Source organism: Anabrus simplex, chromosome 5 (genome assembly GCF_040414725.1).
Source record: "Anabrus simplex isolate iqAnaSimp1 chromosome 5, ASM4041472v1, whole genome shotgun sequence".
Taxonomy (NCBI): domain Eukaryota; kingdom Metazoa; phylum Arthropoda; class Insecta; order Orthoptera; family Tettigoniidae; genus Anabrus; species Anabrus simplex.
This window is the reverse complement of record NC_090269.1, coordinates 390,112,638-390,129,417: the sequence shown is the minus strand read 5'-3', so window position 1 is coordinate 390,129,417 and position 16,780 is coordinate 390,112,638. Positions and strand designations below refer to the sequence as shown.

The 16,780-nt window shown below is 42.3% G+C and overlaps 1 protein-coding gene across 1 annotated transcript in view; it reads right to left on the bottom strand.

The window, feature by feature from the left end:
- Positions 1-16,780, bottom strand: part of LOC136874967 (pickpocket protein 28) — a 257,670-nt gene that overhangs the window by 34,559 nt on the left and 206,331 nt on the right. Inside the window, exons 7-8 of the mRNA XM_067148678.2 lie at positions 9,695-9,965; positions 3,455-3,514 (exon numbers count right to left, since the gene is read on the bottom strand). Of these exons, the coding sequence (XP_067004779.2) occupies positions 3,455-3,514; positions 9,695-9,965 (331 nt within the window). The remainder of the gene's footprint in view (positions 1-3,454; positions 3,515-9,694; positions 9,966-16,780) is intronic.

The window sequence follows — 16,780 nt, the reverse complement described above, 5'->3', positions numbered from 1 at the left end:
TTGAGGGTACGATAAATCATCTACGGTTAATTTTCTTTGCATTTCACTTTCTTCGTTTCCAAACTCCCTTCATTTTCTGAGAATGTTGTTCCTTTTCCTCTTGAGTCCACATTCTTCCAGTTGTTAATTTCTTTCTCTTCTGAAATCCTGCATTTCGTGTTACTTTTCTGAATGTGTTCTTCTTCTATCGTATCTATTTTAATTCCAGCGTTTTTCATACCCTTTTCAATTTCAATGAACCACATTGGCTTGGATTTGTAACTGTTCAATAAGTTGAAGATTTGTTTAGTTAGTATATTGTTATTCATTCCATAAATGAGTCCTTTGAAGTCTTCTTTTCCTCATTGCAGTTGCCAGTTTTTCAACTTTAAAATATAGTTCTCTGTTCGATCGTAGTCTAAATTCGGCATTGTTTTTTTTATAGGTCTCAGTATTTTTCTCAAAATTCTTCTTTCAACATTTTCTAATTTTCCAAGATTATTTATTTTTATTTATTTGAAAACTGCATCCCATTGGAGATAGCCCCATCGGACTCAGTATACTCTCAAAATATTTTTTGTTTTTGTTTTACAATCTATAAATATTAATTTATGTAGGTGATGGACTACAATTTGGCACGGTTTCTTCAGCATCACTGTGAAAATTTCGTCCCGCAAAGATTGAGGCACCGAGCTCGATAGCTGCAGTCGCTTAAGTGCGGCCAGTATCCAGTATTCGGGAGATAGTAGGTTCGAACCCCACTGTCGGCAGCCCTGAAAATGGTTTGCCGTGGTTTCCCATTTTCACACCAGGCAAATGCTGGGTCTGTACCTTAATTAAAGCCACGGCCGCTTCCTTCCCACTCATAGCCCCTTCCTGTCCCATCGTCGCCGTAAGACCTATCTGTGTCGGTGCGACGTAAAACAACTAGCAAAAAAAAAAAATAATAGATTGAGGCAATCGGAATTTCTTCTGAAAGGATTCAAAGAATTTAGGAATAAAACTGCGAGGCATTATTAGAAGTCCTAATACTTCTAGATGTTTCAGATGATATTTTTCCTTGAAATATCCAATTGTTGGCTTGCATGTTCTTTTCAACATTTACTTTTTGTGGTTGATTTCTTCCCGTTTCAAATCAAATTGTTTGGTAGCGTTCCTGTCTCTTATTCTAAGGATCTGGGTTCGTTTACCGGTCAGTCCAAGGATTTTAAATTTTGGACTGGGGAGTAGAATGGAATTCACTTCATACGAGATTTGCTTAAGCTCTTAGTTACAGGAAGATAACCTGCAGTGAGAAGATGACGCTACTGACCTATACCCGTAATATTTAAAGAAGCATTCTGACAGACAGTTCTGAAGGGAGGAGCATTGCACGGTGTTTCCACAGTCCTGCATTCCTTTCTCTTTATCCTCGCTTCCGGGTCACTTGTTCGTTCGTTCAGACGGCTCAGAAGTGATATGTTTTGCAACTCCACGAATTACGAGCCGGCCAGCAGGCTTATCTCCATGGCAACCGCAGTTGACCCACCCATGTTTCCATAGCAACCGTACCCCCTCTTCCCTTTCCCCGACCCAGGCGGGCAGTAAACGGACTTCTCTCTAATAAATGTGAGACCGGGTGAGTTGGCCGTGCGGTCAGGGGCACGTGGCTGTGAGCTTGCATCCCGGAGATAGAGAATTCGAATTCCACTGTCGGCAGCCCTGAAGATGGTTTTCCGTGGTTTCCCATTTTCACACCAGACAAATGCTGGGGCTGTATCTTAATTCAGGCCACGCCCACTTCCTTCAAACTCCTAGGCCTTTCCTATCCCATCGTCGTCGTAAGACTTATCTGTGTTAGTGCGACGTAAAAAGCAACACGCAAAAAAATGTGAGAACGCTTCTTTCAGTAATACGACCATATTGATCTAGTATACATAGAGGAACACTTGCTACCATGGTTCCAGTGGTGTCAGGACCCAGACAGACCGCCAGCCCAGAAACATATCCACGTTAATACACTTTTCCTTTCAGGAACACAATATTATTATTGAAAACGCACACATGCCGTGCAAAAAAATCATTACATTACATTTATATTACTTTTATTTGCTATAAGCTACGATAGATTTTTGTCTATTCCTGCATTTTATAATATGGTATCTATCACAGAATTCCAAGCATAACTCACACACATATTCGTCATTTGGTTCGTGAAAAAATTTGTTGCAGCACACCTTGTGGTGAAAACCATGGATCGCCAGTCTCGTCGTCACGTGTCGCACATCATGATTAGCTTCCATCCAGGTCCTGTCTTGCATAGCAGATGTTCCATAGAAGTCCTCCGGTAAGTAGTTTTTCTTCTCATGCAGATCTTGTATAAGCTGTTTGAAGCTGGTACTAGCTGGAAGTATGAGCTCGCATCTCAGATCTTCTATTAAGAAGGTCTCCCTGGTAAGCTCATACACTAGCCTCGATCTTGCATTCTGCGGGACTCCTAAAATTCTCTTCAGGTATCTAGCCTTTACTCGCTCCAATTCTTACAGCTGTTTGTATGTAAGGTATTCTACCACCAATTCTAGGTCATACGTCAGAACAGGTAGTATCTTTAACCTAAACAGGTCCATAGCTGTGCTGATCGATAGTTGTGTGATGTTTCTGATTTCATTCATAGCTCTAGTGGCCACCACTGCTCTAGATGTTATATGTAATATGAAACTCTATCCCGTTGTTTGAATTGTGATACCTAGATATTTAAAATTGTTAGTCCTCTTGAGTAGTTTGCCATTGCATTTGACGTTCTCTGCTTCAGTGAGTTTTCCTTCTTTCCTAAACACTACCAATTCCGTCTTCTCTTCGTTTATCTGGATATCGTTTCTCTCCGCACTTTCACATAGTGTGTTTATCGATACTTGCAGTTTATCTATATCTGTCGCTGCGATGGCCATGTCATCAGCGTATTTGTATGTGCTTGTTCCTGCCATTCCTTTGGTGACATCGTACGTGAGAACATTAAACAGGATAGGGCTGAGTGGATCGCCTTGGAGGACACCGTTTGTCTGCCACTACATTCGATATCAGGGTCGTTGTGCTCGTTCTTCCAATTATTTCCTCCAGTTTATCTATTAATACCTTTCTGTTGACCATATCGAAGGCTTTAGAGTAGTCAACAAAAACCACATATAGTTCACCTTTTGGTCTTTCTATCGTCTGTTTTATTTGCTCCAACAGGTTTTACACTGCCATAAAATAGTTTTGGATTCAGGAAAGATTACTCTATTCATAAAACATGCGAAGACAACAATTTGAGTATTTTTAAAGCTACTTTCCACGTGGAGGTGCCCCTAATAGTTACTTTCAACAGTTAATAAATTGAAACGGTGACCATAGTATCAGTTACATGAAATAACTATCAATGTCATGCCTAATATTCAGTCACTGAAAAATCACATAACGCTCTTCACTTTTTGATAAGTTAGCTAAAAAATGTTCTTACCTTGTACTTCAATGGTACAGCCTATATCCATCGGACCACAGATCTGAGTGCCTTCTGCTCCTGTGGAACAGAAATACCAAACGTTAATTAAGAACAAATAATCTTATTTATTTGTATCTTCAGCAGTAGCGAATTTAGGGACGTGGTCCTCTTTCATACTTGACCATGTACATTAGGGGTTGTAGTAAGGACATAAAGGAAGGGCATACAATTAGAGTTTGGTTCTAGTGCATGGGTGGCACACCAGGATTTGAGAACTGGAAAAGATCCAAAGGAGTGCAGCATGATTTGTTATCGGTGATTTCCGACAAAAGAGTAGTGTTACAAACTTTGTGCTGGGAAGATTTAGGTGCTCGACTCAGTGGTATGTTCCGTGCTGTCAGAGGAGAAATGGCGTGGAGTGATATTAGTAGGTGAATAAGCTTGAGAGGAGATTTTAAAAGTAGGGAAGAATATGAAGATAAAGTTGGACTTCACGAGGAAAAATTGTGGCAAATATCAATTAATACGTAAGACGAGGAATAAGGTTTTGGAATATTTATCAAGGGAAATATTCGATAAATTTCCAAGTTCTTTGAAAACCTTTAACCAAAAGGTGGGTAAACAGATGTTAGGGAATCTGCCACTTGGGCAACAGCCCTAAGTGCAGTTCATTGTTGATAGAATAGAAGAAAAAAAATTTCAAATATGCCTTGCTGGCTGAATGGCAACTAGTACTTCCGAGAGTAACTATACATTACGCGAACTCCATGGAGCGCACACAAAGAGTGATAATAATCAAAGCTAAAGAATATCCAACAAAGTACTGAAATAGCACTGTTGTAGGATAAAGTATGATTTTTCAGAGTCCGAATAGGGTTATGTAGACGAAAGGTATCCACGAAATGTCTCTATAATATTTGTCCCAAATGGAATTTGATAATTCATTACACTCAAATAAAATGTAAAATCTGCGGTAAATTAAGAAATAGTATGAAATACTTTACTTGCAGGGAATAATATGGATACATACTTTACTACCTTACAACTATTTTTTCTCCTACGTCGCAGCTCTTGCGTATGTGCTTTGTTTGTCTAACACTTTCGTATGTGATGTCTTTGCTTACTGAAGTTGTTTGAATTAATTAGGTGTTGTTTTCTTCAGGTTGCTCATTCGTTTTGTGCCCTAACTCATTCATTAAATGATATATTTTTTGGCCCAGTGATCATACTATTTTGCTGTTTGAACTGCCCGCGCTAGTCATATGGACAAAGATAATAACAATTAACAGACACAGCACTCCCATTCGTTGGTGTAAACCCTGGACCTCAAGACACAAAAGACGGCACGATCAGCGGAATACAACATAAAGGAGTCCTGTCTACGGCCCCTCAGTACGTATATATATTTCTCTAGATATTTCTCTAGAAACGACGGCATTTCTTAATTTACCGCGGATTTTTCACTTTATTGGTGTAAAAGCAATTATTATGTTCCATTTGGGATAAATATTACAGTGACATTTCGTGGATACTTTTGTTCTACATAACCTCGTTTCGGAAGAAATTCCGATTGCCTCAATCTTTGCGGGACGAAATTTTCACAGTGTTGCTGAAGAAATCGTGCCAAATTTTAGTCCATCACCTACATAAATTAAAACTTGTACATTGTAAAACAAAAACAAAAAATATTTTGAGAGTATATTGTACTGAGTCCGATGGGGCTATCTCCAATGGGAACATTGTGGCAGAAGTGTTGAATATTACTAAAAATTAGTTGCGGTAAATGTCAAGAAAAATGTATGAAAATCTATATTCGTATTTCATGGACTGGAGAAAATTTGAATTAATTCACTTCGTTTGTAAATACCTTACCCTAAGTTTAAAATCTCAAGAATAACTTGCTCTGCTCCGTGGAAGCCATCTGTTGAACTCCAACTTCTGACGACTTCTGTTGCATCGGCTGCCCTCGACTTCGCCACCATCTCCTACCATCCTGCCATCATGTCCTCCTTCGCTGATCCGAACTGCCAGGCGAGATTTCTACCACAAGTTCCATCTCCAACGTGGGGCGCCAACAGCCTTCAGCATAAAAGGTCCGCCCCAACCACCTCTCCAGAAGATGAACAAACAACCCGACGCCTGGCGGTTAGTCAGAAAGATACTCTTCACGTCAATCTGGATCATTCTCTAACACTCCCTCTGGAACATGCATCTGAACCTCCTCTTCCTCCCACCAGCGACTCACTTCCAGTCTCAGGAGCCCGCCACCCTCTCAACAATTCACGCTCTATTCAGACCCCACCAACTGGTACCCAAGTCTATCTCCTTGAAAATCAAACTCAGCATTTCCACTCCCCACGCACCATCCTTTTCACCTTGCTTAATTTAATATGCGCCGTGAAGAGATTGCAGACATACGGCCTACCACCAACGGCGTTACCATCAAGCTGAATGGAGACATCACCGCATAGAAACACTCTGTCAATTGGAGCAGGTCAACTTAGTTCTACCACTCCTTCTAAGTTTCTATCACAACCAGCGCTCAAGATACCACCTCCGCCACCCAGACATAGAATCTTCAGTTGTGTAGTTCGTGGTGTAGATCCAACTATCACCGAGGGGACATCGTCACCGAATTAAACTCCGAAGGTATTCCAGTTCGCAAAGCCTACCCAATACGGAATGCAACAGGCCCAACTTAAATGATGAGAATTCTACTGCCTACCCTCGCAGATCTCGACAGGGTGCTGGCTTCTGGTGCGTCCATCTACCGACGCCACTATAAGGTTGAATCATTACGTGCCCCGCCATCGCAACCTACTCGCTGCGAAAGATGTCTGATTTACAACTCACACACGACCAAAAGTGTCGAGCTACGAACCCTAAGTGGGGCATTGTCTACAAGAACATCCAATTTCCAAGTGCCCTAACACTGCGCAACCACCGGTCTGCAACTCCTGTGGAGAAGCACACCCGACATACGTCCGCAGATGTAAAGCTCGTCTCGTCCCTCCTTCTGATAACCCCGAACTCGTCGCACCTATCCGCACAAGCGATTCACCTACCAGTCCCAGCCGCTCTCTTTTCCCGTCTCCTACCGTCGAAGATTTAATCCGATTCGTCACCATATCCCTCTTCAATATTCACCCCTACCACCGTCCTCTCGTCCTAACACACCTACAAGCTGCCGCAAACCAAACCCTCAACGTCCACTTTCAAACTTCATATTCCGTCCTATATACTCATTTCTATTTCACCTCACTGGAAACTCTCGGCTGAACCCTACCCCTCATTCCGCCCCCACTCCTAACTCTTCTCTTCAGTGAACACTGCAGCATCCAGTCAGCAAACAGAACAGTGATGGGGGAAGAAAGCTCTAGCACCATATCGTCGGCAGCTTCCCATCGCTCTTTCACTTCCAGAAGGATCTATCGATTTTCCTAATTTGTATTAATTATTTCATATCCATTCATGTAATTTGTTATTTTTCCTCAGATCAGAATATAGTATCTTTGGGTAACAACGCTCATTCTCAGGACAAGAAAAAATAAAGAAAAAAAACCCTGTAAATGATAATGAAATAAAGTTGTAAACCCGTTTGCCAAGAGACCTAACCCCCTCTCATCTCCTCCTTCTTCATATCCTTTAACCAACTCCCTCTTCCCGCACATCTCCCCAACCCACTCGCTTTCCTGGCCAGAGAGAGAGGGCGTAACCCTCTAGGTGGCCCGTCCCACCCCGTTCAGGGTGGGGAATGAAAACATTCATAGATAGATAGGTTCAATAAAGACGTCGATGGATGTAGAGTGGGTCTCGGCCCACAAGTGGCCACGGCTGGTCCGACCAGCCAACCGAGCAGCGAAGGTGTGGCGACGACTCTACCGTGGCTCTGCGCCTCTGCATTCCGGAGACGGGACAGGGCTGGACCTCACGGCTGGCCCTATCAGTCGGCTGTTCTGAGATTGGTTTTCCATGGTTTTCCGTTCTCCTGCACTAAGGCAAATGCCAGGACTGTACCTAGTATATACCGAGCTCGATAGCTGCAGTCGCTTAAGTGCGGGCAGTATCCAGTAATCGGGAGATAGTGGGTTCGAGCCCCACTGTCGGCAGCCCTGAAGATGGTTTTCCGTGGTTTCCCATTTTCACACCAGGCAAATGCCGGGGCTGTACCTTAATTAAGGCCACGGCCGCTTCCTTCCACTTCCTAGGCCTTTCCTATCCCACCGTCGCCATAAGACGTATCTATGTCGGTGCGACGTAAAGCAAATAGCAATAAAATAATAAATAACTACCTAGTATAAGCTATCACCTTCTCCGTGCATCTCCTTCACCGTAACAAATCTCCCGGCCTGAGAGACGGCGTTATCGTCTAAGAGGCCGCCTCTCCCTTCAGGGGAGGAATTGAAAACTTTTAGTAGTAGTAGTTCAATGAAGACCTGGCCAGAGAGAAGGTGTAACCTTCTAGGTTCAATAAATGGTATGCGGTTGCAGAGGCGGAATGGCCACGACTGGTTCGAGGCTCTACAATTCTGCACTCCGGCCGACCAATCGAGCAGAGGAGGGGTAGCCAAGACTCTAGCGTGTCTGTACGCCTCTCTATTCGGGAGACGGAGAAGGGCTGGTCCCCACCGTCGGCTGTCCTGAGAATATCATTTCATGGTTTTCCATTCTCCTGCACTGAGGCGAATGGCGGGACAGTTCCTATAAGCTCATTCCATGTTAAGAAAACAGTATTGTTCTTATAACAACAGGGTTGCCATATCGAACGGCTCTGCTCAACAATTTGACGGAAAAACGGCAGCACATAAATTTGAGACATTCGGAATTTAACTTCATTACAAAAAGTGGAAGAAACTAAGCCACAAATTAATTTTATGCACTAAAGGGGACGGGGGTAAACTACGGCACATAAGAAACCTCAGCATTGAAGTGTAAGGCAAATTGGGTAAGAAAATAGACAAATATTTTTTCTAAGCTCGAGGGGTGAGGGATGAATTTAATTGCATTTAATTAATTTGTCCAGGCAATAAAGGCTAGAAAACACATGCAACAAATAAATACTGTAGATGACTACAAAAGATGACAGTATTAATTTTAAAGAAAGAAATCGCACACGTAGGCTTATCGCATAACTGTCACTCAGCGCAAGACAATTTCGCACTGATTTAAAGCCTAAAAGCACACACGCAACAGATACAATACTGTAGATGACTTCACTACAGAAGTGAGCTTCCGGCGGTTAACAGAATGAGGAACTACACGAGGCTTGTAACAGAGCAACACAGAAAAAGGAAACTGAAGGAAGGCAACGAAGCGATGGCTGTTCCCGCCATTGTGTTTCCTCCCTACAAACGTATTTATGAAAAAGGAAATGTTATGTAGTTATTTTAATAACTCACTGGAAAAAAATGCCTCATCCTTTTTATCTTTCATTATACATTACAAAGTATAGTATAATATCCCTTAATCACGAGGGATTATGGGTGTCTCAGAGGGGGTGTGTTCACTACTTGTAAGAGCAATACTGTTTTCTTACGTGGAATGAGCTATAGTATAGACTATGGCCGCCAAACCTTTCATTTTCTCCGCACATCTCCTTCTCCGATACGAATCTCCTGGCATGATAGACTCTAGGAGGCTCGCCTCCATCTTCCGGGGAGGGAATAAGAACATAGTGGTAGTAGTAGTAGTCTAGTAATTCAACAAAGGGTCGGCGGGTGGAGAGACGAAGTAGTCACGGCTAGTCCGAGGCTCCATAACTCAGGCTCCGACCAACCAATCGAACAGCTGTACACCTCTGCATTTGGGAGACGGAGAGGGGCTGGTCTCTACTGTCGGCTGTCCTGAGAATGGTTTTCCGTGGTTTTCATTTCTTCTCTACTCAGGCTAATGCATGGACAGTTCCTAGCGGAAGGGACGAGATCCAACCCCCTCACTTTCTCCAAACATATCCTTCACCGAATCAACTCTCCTGGCCTGAGAGACTGCGTTACCATCTAGAAGGCCCGCCTCCCCCTTCAGGGACGGAATAAAAACTTGTGTTGTTGTAGTAGTAGTGTCCAATAAAGTCAAGTGAAAAGGTAAGACATATTGTAAAAACACAAAACTTAGGCACATAATTATGTTCGAACAATAAACAGTCGTATGCATCTTGCCGATAATGGTAATTAAGGCGGTTGTATGAAAATTCTCGCGTCTTAACAAATACCATTATGGGCTCCGTACATAATGTCCTATTACGAAATCTGTTGAACTTACTTGGCATGAAATACTGTGCACAGCTACAGTGTTTTAAGGTGTAGTTTGTTAAACACTCCAGTTCACAGTTCTCTTGCGTGTAGATTTTAAAGAATCGCAGCCTTCTTTCATGCACAAAGAAGCATTGCCGTAACTTCGGAGGATAACTGTGTAGCTCTTTGGTTGTCCTGATGATCTTCGGATGTACTCCAATCACTACATCGCGGTTGGATGGAACCCTGAAGAATTGCTTTTTAACTTCTGGAAATACCGCTGGGTTGTGTAACATCATCTGAAACACGAATATATAGTAATAATTAATCAGTATGTCGAGGGGAGCCACGACTGTAATTAGGAACTTCTACAATTCATCATCTATCACAATCAAAGTTAAAACACGATTATAGAAATGGGTCCAGAAAAATGTAGACACTCTTTGAAAATCAATATTAATGGAACTAAATGGCATACCGTTACAATTCTTGCACGGGGGAAAGGTAGGCGGAGCGCCATCTTGTGGTGGGTTAAATCTTTCATTTCCAAATACCTTTCGGATGGCAGGTAACATGGATGTTTGCAGCGTATGAATATACACCTCACCAGATACGGTACCTTCAAAGAAGAAAGTGCCAATCAAATCGCGCGTTGACAGACCACACCACTCACTAACACCTGGAAGATTTCATGTTTTGCTGGCCCCGCAATGTAGGGGTAGCTTGCCTGTATCCTACCCGGAGGTTCCGGATTCGATTCCCGGCCAGGTCAGGGATTTTTACCTGGATCTGAGGGCTGGTTCGAGGTCCAATCAGCCTACGTGATTAGAATTGAGGAGCTATCTGACGGTGAGGTAGCGGCCCCGGTCTAGAAAGTCAATAATACCGGCCGAGAGGATTCGTCGTGCTGACCACACGAAACCTCGTAATCGGCAGGCCTTCGGGCTGAGCAGCGGTCCCTTGGTAGGCCAAGGCCCTTCAGGGCTGTAGTGCTTTGGGGGTTAGTCTTTCAGATGAACATGTTTATCCACGTGAACGTGACGATTTTCACGAGCCCAGTACGCGCAGTTGTGGCGGTTTACAGTAGCGTTCAGTTTGAATTGCGCCTCGTCAGACCAGATAACCATCCCTGCAAAGCACTCACAGTACTGTATCCTACGATCCGGGTCGTCCTCGTTCATAGCGTGCAGCGATCTTGGAATGTACACTTTCCACTTTGCAGCCTTTAGAATTTGTCGTAAGGTTGATCGGCTTACCCGGCTTTCCCGTGCGCCCTGATTCACAGATTTTTGAGGTGACCTAGTAAAATGCTGCAACGCAGCAGCGCTGGAAGCTGGACTTGTTGATGTTTTTGGTCGGCCAGACCTTTTCTTATGCTCATCCTGAACAGCACCGCCGTTTTCAAATTTATCCCGAATACGATAAATTGTTGTACGTGTTGGTGGCTGAGTTCTGTACACATTACGCCATTTCCCTTGTACCTCCATCATGTTTCCGTACCTCCAGTACCACTTCTAAACGGCCTTGAGTTTCTCAAACGACAATCTTACTTCATTCATTGCTGCACTGTGATCTGCTGGAAAACGTGCGCCAAGATTGTCGTGCCATTCACGTGACGTTCAACATCTGTTAGGGAAACAATGTATTAAGCTAGCATGTGACAATTGCAACGATATGTCATTTTGTTCCAAAGATATTAACTATCAAAGAGTGTCTACATTTTATGGATCTGTCCCACCACACAACATTTGAAGTTGATTACATAAATGTTCTAAAGTTATTGACAAATAATGTTATTTTGAATATGTTATATGGAAAATGCTCCTTGCGGCACAATTTTAATTATTTTAATTATTTATGTTTGACAGACTTGTCAAAAATACTCATATACTTAATAATAACTCTGGGTTATGCAGTCGGGTGTAAACTATAGTCGAGCCTCGATATCTCGAAACTTCAATACTCGAATTTTTAGTATCTCGAAGTTAACTTCAATTTCCCGATTGTTTTTCCTATTCTTCACGCATATTTATTTCTCTATTACTCAAAACTCGGTAACACGAATTTCTCGATTTCTCGAAGCAAACATTTCCTCCCTTGAAGCAAAAAACACTCTGTAACTCAAATTTTGTGCAACATTAACTGTGCAATACGGCATTTGTGGTTTGTGAGGGACAGTTAACAAGTAAAGAAAGGTTTACAGTAATACTGGGAGCTAATATGACGGGAAGCGAAAAACTAAAACTTGTAGTGAACAGAAAATCGGCGAAGTCTCGCTGTTCTCTGGTGTGAATTAATTACCGGTCACGTACGAAAGCAACCCACGAAGTCGCGGATGATAAGCTCCATTTACGAATCTCCTCTGCGTGGTATTGACGAGAAGTGTCAACGTGAAGGGAGAGACTAACGGATTTTTCCAGGGGTGTTAACCGAGGTATGTTTCTTGTTTCGCAACTGTATGTACTGTATCCTGTCTTCTGAAAAGTGACAGTAATGAGGGTTACAATTAAAGTGATGTCGTAGAAATAGTTCTTTTGTATATTTTTAAATTACAGTATAAGGCCGTAGATACATATGATTCAATTATCTGCTACACATGCTCAGAGACGGTACTCACTATGTCTCGAAATTTCCATAACTCGAAATAAAATTTAGCTCAAGATATTGAGCCGTATCCTGCCGGCCCATAATGATAATTAGAATATTATTTGACCCAATATGTCAAATTTATTCATAAAAGTTACAGTCTAACATGTTAAAGCATCGTATCCCAAGATAGTTGATACCGGATGTTGAGCAAGACAGTGGTTCGCTGGATATTGCTTCATATTTCCGTATGACCGTGAGAAAGGATAGCGTACCCAAGCGCTGGCAAGGATCGACACGTGTATTAGATTCTGACCAAGCAAGATATTTCAGCCAATGGGAACTTAAGGATTTGGCAAACCTGGAGGCTACACCGCGCCAAATCTAAATTCCAGGATGACCAACGTGTTCAGTTGATAAAGACAGTTTCTGTAGGAAATCGGTTTTCCACAGTTTCAGAGGTCAGATATATTTGTAAGTGTAATATAAAAAATTGGTGGAAGAGATTTGCTAGTGTGAGCTGTGTTTTGAAAATATATCACAATAAGTATTGTGTCATTATATACGATGAACTCTCTGATTGGTGGTTGGTTCAGACACCCGGGAACCCCAGCATTAATGGCGTCACCGAAGCCTCCTCAGTAACCCTAGCTCTGGAGAGTGTCACTCTGTGTTAAATGCTTGGATAGTGCGGAAGCACAAACTTTATTTGGTGATTGTGATTAACGTGGTGTTATTCCAGTAACAGTAACTGGTTCTCAATGATACTTTAAATTGTGCAGTTGCAATATTTTACTTTACTTGAGTAAATGGAATAGTATAATTTTTGGCAGAGTTTACTTTCAATCGATAAAGACGGTGTTTAGTGACCGCTGAGTAACAAGTGTAGTGGAAACGTGCTATTGTTTCACTACTTCGCGACGGGCGCGTTTTCGCGTGGAACTTCCGTAACGAACCGTGTGCTGCTTTTTAAACTGTATTTTTACCCTTTAAGTGAAGTGTGTTATATATATGTGAATCAGTGTGTTTAGCTGATCTGGTAAAGAGAAAGGGTATTTCGGCTCGCAGCATTAAGCAGCGAAGAGATTATCAACTATAGTCTTCTGTGTTCCAGTGAATTATTTTCCGGCAAGATGATGGATACGCCTGCAGAGGAAGGAAGTGCATTCCCACATGCTAATGCTGTGATTAACATGGTGTAGATCCCTAAATCAGTGGGGATGTAAGCTGCTATCCTGGTATCTCGAGAGTCGTCATGTAAATACAGTAAGGCGCATGTGTTATTTATGGCATGATATGTAAATTATGTTAAGGTACTAGGGCAGTGTAGATAGAATTTTTATTTTCATGTAAAGTAAGCCTGACGGCATGGGTTTGTTTAATTTTGTTACTATGATAGTTTCGGATACGAGAATAATGCATGTTTATTTTATTTTCATTTTGCTTTATGATTAGATGTTTGGGAACATGAGGGATTGATAGGATCAGTTGTTGTTTATTTGTGTATGTTACTTAGCGTAGGATATTCCGAGTTTTCCTTAAATATATGCTAGAAGGGCTAGATGGACAGGTTCATTTTTATACAACGTTAAACACGTATTAGTTCATTTTATTTCGGTTATTCAGAGAGACAGGTATAGCTATTTTGCATGATGCATGGTTTTACAGAAGCTGACAGAAGGAGCTGCAGAACGCCGTTGTTAAAATAAGATCTTTGAAGTTAAGTTGGATTCTGTTTGCCTGATGGTCTGCCAAGGACTCGAACTGCGTCTCATTATGTGGAAAGGCCAGTGGGGTTCATGAGAAATAATGAGATAAAAATTGCATGCTGAATTATAATGTATTGGTGCAGGCTGATTGTATGCCTGACAAGATAAAGAGTATTGTGCAGTTGTGTGTGCCTGCCTACTGTCTTCTGAGTGTATATTGCGATCAGAATGGACAGTGTTAATTCCAGACTATTGAGTCTGATGTTGTTAAATGGCCCAAGCATGCTAAGAAGGAATGAATATACGTGAGTTTCCGTGTAGCCGATGAAAGGCGTTATCTCATGGCAAGCTGATTTCTGGCCTGTGTTTATCTGTAGGTGTGAAGGAGACAGTATTTCCTTGTGGCAGCCTCGGGAGACAAAATCCAATTTTTAGCATAGTGGAGTTCAACATTTCTTTTCAGCTCGTAATCTACCCGGAAGTACGTGACGGATGACCGCGCTGTTGAGCGCTCAAACGCAGCAGAAGAAGGCAATATTGCCCATTGCTTTCTTCGTGATATCAAGGGTTATTTATATGTTTTTCCCTTACAGGATGATGTTTTATATTATTTTTGTGATTGTATACCTTGTCTCGTTGTTTTGAAAGGGAACAGCCCGAGTGCTGAAGTATTGTTGGTTTATCTAGTTCTGTCTAGATCTTTTGCAATGAACCGGAATTCACATTAGAATCAGTGTAGCATTTAAGATTTTACTCGATATCCGATGTATATATACGTTTAGCTTGATTATTTGAATTGTTGTAAATACAGTGTAGGATTTGCCCCTAGTATTTTGCATAACTTACATAGCGTCCATTGCGTCTTAATTATTTTTCTTTCCGTCGTAATTTTTTCTTTATAATGTAACTTTTATTTTACGGAAATAGTTTAACGACTCTCGGGATTAACTTAACTTTGAAATCGTATCGTTGTGATGCGATAGTGTGAAACTCCATACGGAAATACCACATGTCAGTGTTTGCGTACACTTGTTGCCATACAGTATAAACATTGGACTATATGAAGAAACTTAGTCTTGATTGATATAAATGTTCTTTGTTGAACTTGTTTTTTTTAAAATGTCAAATTTGTATGATCATTCAATTAACGTTTCTAATTTCGACTTATTTCAATACTTTGAGTTCATTTTTTTACAAATTATTATTTTTCTTGATTTAATTATTTTCATGTGATATGATCGGGGATATTTATTAATAAATCCATCTTACCCCCTATGATTGTTTCTCATTCGTGTTATACCTCCATTTCCTGTCATTAATTGCTATTTAGAGTATGAACTTCGACTTTTTATCCTGACCCAACCGACAACCAACCCACACTCTGCCCAACCCTGAGTTAGTCGGATGTTCATACAGGAATGGAGGCATCGTCCTAGAGGGTATTTACCCCTGGGTACGGTACAATATCGAGGTTCCACTGTATTAGAGATATACGTTTTTCAATTTTTCATTATTCATACTTCTTCTTCTTCTTGTGCTTCTTAATTTTTTTACTCCCCGGGGTCGGTTTTTCCCTCGTACTCAGCGAGGGATTCCACCTCTACCGCGCAAGGGCAGTGTCCTGGAGCTTCAGACTCTGGTTCTGAGATACAACTGGGGAGAATGACCAGTAACTCGCCCAGACGGCCTCACCTGCTCTGCTGAACAGGAGCGTTAGTGGGGGATGGGAAGAGGGACACTCTCAAATATCATTTCATTTCATCTGTCATTCATTAACCATTGCCCGAGAGGAGTGCGACAGGTTTCGGCAGTCGGCACAATTCCCATTCTTGCCGCTAGATGGGGCTTCATTCATTCCATTCCTGACCCGATCAAATGACTGGAAACAGGCTGTGGATTTTCACTATTAGTAGTATATATATTATATTTCGTGTGACTATTTCTAGCGGTACCGAGCTCTATAGCTGCAGTCGCTTAAGTGCAGCCAGTATCCAGTATTCGGGAGATAGTAGGTTCGAACCCCACTGTCGGCAGCCCTGAAAATGGTTTACCGTGGTTTCCCATTTTCACACCAGGCAAATGCTGGGACTGTACCTTAATTAAGACCCTGGCTGCTTCCTCCCCACTCCTAGCTCTTCCCTGTCCCATCGTCGCCATAAGACCTATCTCTGTCGGTGCGACGTAAAGCAACTAAAAAAAACCTATTTCTAGCGAGTGCAGCCCTTGTAAGACAGACCCTCCAATGAGGGTGGGCGGCATCTGCCATGCGCAGGTAACTGCGTGTTATTGTGGTGGAGGATAGTGTTGTGTGTTGTGTGGGTGTTGCAGGGATGTTGGGGACAGCACAAACACCCAGCCCCCGGGTCATTGGAATTAACCAATGAAGGTTAAAATCCCCGACCCGGCCAGGAATCGAACCCGGGACCCTCTAAACCGAAGGCCAGTACGCTGACCATTCAGCCAACGAGTCGGACAAGTAGTAGTAGTAGTAGCAGTAGTAGTAGTAGTAGTGACACTTCTGATGAACTTGACGCCAGGAAGGGCAACCGATTGTAGAAACTTTCTGCGAAGATTCATCTCACTTCATAACCTAACACACTGAACGAGTTCGCCATGCGGTTAGAGGCGCGCGGCTGTGCGCTTGCATTCGGGAAATAGTGGATTCAAAACCCACTGTCGCTAGTGCTGAAGACGGCTTTCCGTGGTTTCCCATGTTCGCACCAGGCAAACGCTTGGGCTGTTCCTTAATTAAGGCTATGGCGACTTCCTTCCCACTCCTACCCCTTTCCTACACCATCGTTGGCATAAGACCTATCTGT